General features: G+C 42.9%; 1 protein-coding gene across 1 annotated transcript in view; it reads left to right on the plus strand.

Moving 5' to 3' along the window:
- The window catches only part of LOC134459383 (low-density lipoprotein receptor-related protein 1B-like), a 628069-nt gene that overhangs the window by 476564 nt on the left and 144005 nt on the right, over positions 1–7500 (plus strand). Inside the window, exons 68-69 of the mRNA XM_063211727.1 lie at positions 411–517; positions 1085–1220. Coding sequence (XP_063067797.1) covers positions 411–517; positions 1085–1220 — 243 coding nt within the window. The remainder of the gene's footprint in view (positions 1–410; positions 518–1084; positions 1221–7500) is intronic.

Consider the following 7500-nt stretch of genomic DNA (forward strand, 5'->3'; position numbering starts at 1 on the left):
TCTGTTATGTACAAAGAAGCTCCCCTCTACCCTCCTCTACTACTAAGCTTACTACAACTACTACTACTACTACCACTACTACTTATACGCAATGTGCAATAATGTGCATTAGGTCTTGTGTATGTTTTTGTGTATTTGTGTTTTTATGTAAGCTGTCAGACACCTTAATTTCCCTCGAGATGTATAAAAGAACTGTACTTACTGTACTGTACTGTATTCATCTCTACTCTACTCTACTGTTACTAATACTGCTGCTACTACTACTACTACTACTGCTACTAGTGCTTTCTTCCATGCTTTCTTCCTCAAAGCCATGCACCTGTCCATCCACTCATGTTTGATTTCACTTCATTCTTGTCTGCTTTTGTCTTTCTCTCTTTTCCCTCTTTTTGCTGTCTGCTCGTCTGCAGAGCCGATCACATGCAACTCGAAGGACTTTGTGTGTGCAAACGGAGAGTGCATCTCAGCACGCTTCAGATGCGATGGGGACTTTGACTGTGCAGATAACTCAGACGAGGTATGTGCTGCACATTGCGTATTTGCATTGCATTACATTACACTTAGCTGACACTTATCCAAAGCGACTTACAGTTATTTACAGGGTGTTGGTTACAGTCCCTGGAGCAATTCTGGGGTTAGGTGCCTTGCTCAAGGGCACTTCATCCATGAATGTATGTGTAAGGAGAGGTAAGGCTGGGATTCAAACCTGCAACACTCTGATCATTAGACCACCTCCTTGAGCCCTAGTACACGGCTGTATTTATTAGCAAAGATGAAGGAAGGAAGGAAGGAAGGAAGGAGTGGTTGAATGATTGAATGATTGAAGAATGTAATAGAAATGAAGGAAAAATTCTAAAGCTACCTGGGGTTACATTGGTAATATAGGTATTATTTGAACATGTCTGATTATGCGCATGAACAAGACTAGCATCATCATTTCAAATGTGATATGAAATTAATGTTATGTTCTGACAATATGTTTGTGTGTATGTGTGCGTGCATGCATGCGTGCGTGCGTGTGTGTGTGTGTGTGTGTGCGCGCGTGCGTGCGTGTGTGCGTGCCTTCTTGGCTGCTCTGTTGCAGAAAGACTGTGTGAGTCGCTGCTCTGCAGACCAGTTCCGTTGCCATAACAACCTCTGCATCTCCTCCAAGTGGCTCTGTGATGGACAGGAGGACTGCAAGACCGGAGAGGACGAGTTCAACTGCCAGGGCACCACCGGTGAGACTATGACCTGACTTATCCACAACACCATTACCCCCTAAAGAGGGTTGGGAGAATTGGTTTAGGGATGCCAACAATGAATCAGTCAATGGACTTTAGTCGATTAAAGCGTTAATCGGTTAACAATAATTGAAATAATTGCCGACTCAACTGGCGAGAGACCCAGGTAAAATGGGCATGACGAAGGGAGTGGAAGAGTGGGACATTTCAATCACCACAGGATTAAATAATATAAATAGAAATGAATTAATTAATTTAGCTTTTTTTCATTTTTGGATTTAATTGTTTTTTATTGCCATTCAAATATTTTGAGAACATACTTTTTAAGCACTAATGTTTTCATACATGACAACCGAGTTTCAAAAGAATGAGCCATAAAGTCAAGGCTTGACATTATCCGCTGCACCACTTCACAATCGGAGGTGGCTGGGATGGTGGTGCTGGTCTTTTAGACCTGCAATATCTCCTGTAATATCTCTGGGGTGAGGTGCCAGTTAAACAACATCCCCTTTGCACTGCGCTGTTTCCCAGCCCTAGCCTCTCTCCTGTATATGTCTGTGGATGAGGACAGGCTCCACTGCCAGGTGCCAGGGCTCTAGTAAGGCCATCACCTCTCCTCTGCACTCTACAATTTCCCAGAGGGGAGGATGTCTAGACGTACAGTTCAGCCGGCTCACTAAGGCCTTAAACAGTGTCTGCCTTCACTCTGGGAAACCACAGGGACGTGCCCTTTGACCTGCGACGCTAAAGGAAATCCAGGCCAGAGCAGTGCAGTGTGCGCACATCCAGTACTGTGCAGTTTGTTAGTTTACGACATTGTGTGTGTGTGTGTGTGTGTGTGTGTGTGCGTGCGTGCGTGCGTGCGTGCGTGCGTGCGTGCGTGCGTGCGTGCGTGCGTGCGTGTGTGCGTGCGTGCGTGCGTGCGTGCGTGCGTGCGTGCGTTGTCAGTCTTTTTATGTTTAGTTTCATTGCACATTGGAGAGTGGTCAAACATGGTTTCAAACTTTTGTGCTAACCCTGTGACATAATTTTGACAGTAAAGTACACTTGACTTTGACATCCTCTGGCCTGGAAGTTGTTCTGGACTTGCAGCTCCTGTAAGATTCCGCTACTGTATGTGTCCTTATACAGCATGGTTGTGTAAGCACAGTGCATGGCGAAGCATGGCCTTGTACAGGGTTGGACTGGTAATATGGCATACAGGGCATTTTCCTGGTGGGCTGACCGTCCTCTGGGGCCAATGCTGTTGTGTTGTCTTGTTTTTATCCCTTAGAGACCAACCCAACATTTAGATGGTGCGTCAAATTGGTCCATTTTTGATAGACAATAGACTGAGTCACTAATTATATGTAAGAAATATGTGTAAGAAAGATATACATAACATAACATAACATATACATAAGATATATGTAAGAAAAACAGGTATGTCTGTGTGAGGGGCATGTCGTTGCCAAACAAATACCCGGGCTGTTTTTCGGTTCCAGACAAGTCCTGGCCTTGCATACTTATAGTGAACCAATTTCAATCAACTGCAGTTGGTGCTGAATCAAATACTGTATCCTTTCCTAGTTTTTACAATAAAGTACACTTGACGTTGCATCCTCTGGCCTGGAAGTTGTTCTAGGCTTGCAGCTCCTTTAAGGTTCAGCTACAGAATGTGTCCTTATACGTACAGCATGGTTGTGTAAGCACAGTGCATGGCAATGCACAGCCTTGTTGTATACTTACAGTGAACTAATTTCAATCAACTGTAGTTGGTGCTGAATCAAATACGTACTGTGTCCTTTCCCTCGTTTTCATTGTCAACAGAAATTCAATTCAATGTATGTTATTGATGCCTTTGTTGAAAGTGTTTTGTTTTTTTGTTCTCCCGATGCCTCTGTCCGCACATCTCATTTTATTCATCCTTTGCCCAGAGGAAAAACAAGTTTGTGAAAACAACCATCAAACGGATCATGGTCACAAAAAGCTTCACAGAAACAAACATATAATTGCTCGATCAGGAGACTAAAGATGATCTTGTCATCTCTCGCCAGGTCTGGGGAATCATATCAAAGATGACAACTCTAAAACTGTCCTCATTTTCTGTGCGCTGCCAAAGCCTCTCTTCTCTTGTCTCCATGCCTCAGTGTTATCATCAGTGGTAGAATAAACAACTTTGTGAGAAGTCGATCACTAGCCCATCTAAAGGATTATAGTGAAACCTTAGGTGATGCTGCATCTTATTGTTGGAGCAGAGGTAAAAGCTAGCTTCTCATCTCTGTTGCTCTGGGGGGAGCATAATAGAGAGTCTTATTGTTGTTGTTGTTGTGATTATTATTATTATTATTAGTAGTAGTAGTAGTAGTAGTAGTAGTAGTAGTAGTAGTAGTAGTAGTAGTAGTATTAATAATAATCATCATCATCATAATTATAACTATATTTTTATAGCACAATTTACACAAGACATGCAGCTCAATGTACTTACAATTAACAATATAAGATTAAAAATATAAAAAATAATGAAATGAAGTAAAAGAAAAAAAGAAATAGAAAATAAAAATAAAATAAATACATAAAATATGGTTAGTTTAAAAGGACTACAAGTAAAGTCAGCAGCTAAAGGGTCAAAATAGTAATAGCAAGAAATAAATTATAAGAAATATTAAAATAGCATTAAGTCCACAGGAATCAGAAGGCTTTGCCCGAGGGCATCCTGTCTCCCTCCGCTGCCCAAAAAGGTGCCACCAAATCGGGGGGCAATGTGGCAGCTGTACAGCAGCTGTACAGTGCACACATACAGTTCTGCACATGCAGAAGCACGCACGCACACATACACAAACACACACACACACACACACACACACACACACACACACACACACACACACACACACACACACACACACACACACACACACACACACACACACACACACACACACACACACACACACACACACACACGCACACACGCTTGGGGCGTAAGGGGCTAATTAGGTCCAGAAGAGATCATGAGATGATGCCTGTAGGCAATGGAGGGGCTTTGATCAGGTAGGACGTGGTGGTCCAAGCCTTTATGGGGGGGGCCCTAAGCAAACTTTAATCTGGGGTCCCCATACTACCACCTATTCGCTTCAATTGCTTGCACATGTGAGGGGTAGGAGCTAAGGACATAGGTAGGCTGTCTGTAGATCATGTACCCATCATTCACTGCACTTCTCAGAGCAAAATTTCTCAAACAGAAAGACATTTTTCACAAAGGAATATCTTAGGTTTGTTTCAAAACTCTTCGTTATATTCTCCGTTTCTTGCAGGGTTTTTACAACTACCACAGTCATTGAGGTGTCCCCGGATATATAATGGCTCCTGTTTCCATTGTGGCAGGGAGTGGTACATGTTAGAGAAATATATGACTAGGGCAAATGGTGGAAAGTTAATTTCTTCCTGGAACTTTGCTGCTCACGGGGGCTCACTTTCCTGCTGGTTTGGGGGCCCTAAGCGATCGCATAGTTCGCTTATGCATTGGATCGGCCCTGGTTACAGAGGAAGTGGGGGTGTGGTGTGATGTGGCGGGGGATGCAGCTGGCATCTGATGGCCGCCCACTGAGATTCACTTCATGGAGCACGTTGATAGAAGGAAGGAAGAATAAGAGGGATTTGATTTAGTTGTTTCAGTCCCTGCAGGGGGATGAGTGGTGTTGTCTTTACTTGGCCATGGGTTGGGCCAGGTATTGCAATGACCCTGTTGGTCTGTTTGTCTGTTGTCTGTTTGTCTGTTTCTCTACAGCATTTGTGTGTCCGCCCTCAGTGTATGGGTGGCACCAAACATACATCAAATCAAGTCAAGTCAAGTGGGCTATATTGTCAATTTCTTTACATGTGCTTGTCATACAAAGAATTTTAATTATGTTTCTTACTTTCCCATGCAGACATAGACATAGACTTTAGGTGTGGACAAAGACAGTTGGACATAGACAGTACACATACATTGCACCTAGAGTACTTATGCAATACGCATACAGACATATAAATTGCAAGACTGGGCAGCAGAAGACATACATAGAACATATTAAAGAGCTATTGTTGTGCATTTTCAGTCATGTCCTATCGGGACAAATGCGTTTAGCATTGAGCAGAGGGACATGCTTTTTTTCTTTTTCTTGGGTGTGTTTGTTTTTTTTTGGCTATCACCGTCTATGTAAGCAACTTTACACGAAAGCTACTTGATGGTAGTCTGGTCCCAGCCATCCGTAAGCGCCAACTTAATTATCATACCCCTATACGTCACAAAATTAGCCTATGAGCCCAAGTTGACCTACAGTAGTTGGATTTTTGTGCAAATTTGGGTCTAGTTCAACAGATATCTGAACAGGTATGTAAACAATGTGGTTGGTTGTGCCTGATAGGTGTTTTTTTACGTTCCACTTCACTGCCCTCCTTCACCATCCACAATTCTTTGCTATGATGTAGGCCAGTGTTTCCCAACCTTTTTTGTCCTGCGTACCCCTTAAACCATTTTGCCATATGATGAGTACCCCCTCACCCTCACACATGCTCTGTTCCTCTATCCCAATGTGACTTCAGTCAATATATTTGATATTATTATTTTTTTCCGCGTACCCCCTTAGGTGTGTTCGCGTACCCCTAGTGGTACACGTACCCCTGGTTGGGAAACACTGATGTAGGCTACTGTTTGTACAGCTTGTGTGTATTGATAATAAGACTGCCGAATGGGAATTCAGATGATTCTTTTTTCCAGGTCATTTATAAAAAGCTGTTGATGACGTTGCTGTTTTACGAAAGAGGCACCTGCTATAAGCCGCCACAGTACTGTAGTTTTTCTAATAAATGTGGGCTCTGAGCAGCGGTTTAATTGCTGCTGTCCAATATGCTAAAAATAGACCATAGGCACCCATGGGAGCTCCAATATTGTCCAGGGAGAACATACTGTTCCAGCATGGGTTTTTTTTCTCCACAGTGAAATGTATATACAGTTTTGATTGTTTATGGATTCAATAATCGATGCAAGTCACAAATTTGTAACAATACTTTTTGAATATGTAGGTTAGAATATAAATAATAGAGTTAGTCTTGAATATACATAGATTTTTTGTTTACAAACATTTGTGTTGCGAGGACAGGCAAGATGCAAAACAGCCAACCACGTGAGCTCATTTTTTGACTGACAGCAGTTTCCAACAATCAGAGATTGAACAGTGCGCAGCCAGGGTCAGGGCCAGGGATTGTTTTCAAATGGTAAACCCATGTATGGACATCAACAGGAAATTTGATGATGATGATGATGACGATGATGATGATGATGGTGATGGTGATGATGATGACAATGATGATGGTAGTCTACAGACAAACCATTAAGTAAACTCATCCAGATAAAATAACCCTTTGAAGTTAGGGATGGAATTTCACTCATATCACTGCATGTTGAGCCTTTTTCAAAAGGTTACATGTGAATACAACCAGCAACCAGAAGTCGACATGTTAAAAAAAAAAAATTGTTCTTGCGAGACACCATTAGCCCCATTCAGATTCACAGAGCACTTAAATCTTTCTTACATAATAGTGTGATTTACAGCTGTACGGGGGCAGCACCCCAGGTCAGCCATGTTTTTGGGCGAGAACAGAGTCTTGTGGCTGTAATTGCGAGAGGCCATGGAGAGATACTTAAAAGCTTGCTCTCCGTAGCTTTCTTTCTCTTTCTCTTTCTCTTTCTCTCTCATTCTCCGTCTCTCTCTCTCTCTTTCTCTCTCTCTCTTTCGCTCTTTCTCTCTCTCTCTCTCTCTCTCTCTCTCTCTCATCTCCCACCCCCCTCTCCCTGATGGACCCGCTGCTCTCTAAAGTGCATTGCAGGTGGACTTCGCTCTCGGCAGGAGAGGAGAAGAGGTGAAAAAGAGGGGGAGGGGGGAGCAAAGAAGGAGAGGAAGGGAATATGGGAATAGAGCGGAACGCATGAAGGAGAGAAAAGGGGTGTGGAAAGGTAATGAACAGAGGAGAGGAGCAAAGAGGAGGCGTGAAAAGTGAATAAAAAACAAGTGATGAGAGAAAAGGAAAGAGTGTGGGGAAGAGGAGAGGTGAAAGAACGGAACATAGTGGGGAGAGGAAGAGATAGAGATAGAGATAGGACAGGTAGGAAGGAGGAGTAGAATGCAAAGGAGAGAAGCTTAGAACTCTCTAGTGAAAAATGCAAGGCGAGTGAGAGGGGAAAGCGAGGGTTGGCTTTATATTCCTGTGTTAATATTGATGCTTTAGTAAACTTGGTAGAAGAGCAGCTTTGGAC

The sequence above is a fragment of the Engraulis encrasicolus genome, chromosome 12 (genome assembly GCF_034702125.1).
Source record: "Engraulis encrasicolus isolate BLACKSEA-1 chromosome 12, IST_EnEncr_1.0, whole genome shotgun sequence".
Lineage (NCBI taxonomy): Eukaryota > Metazoa > Chordata > Actinopteri > Clupeiformes > Engraulidae > Engraulis > Engraulis encrasicolus.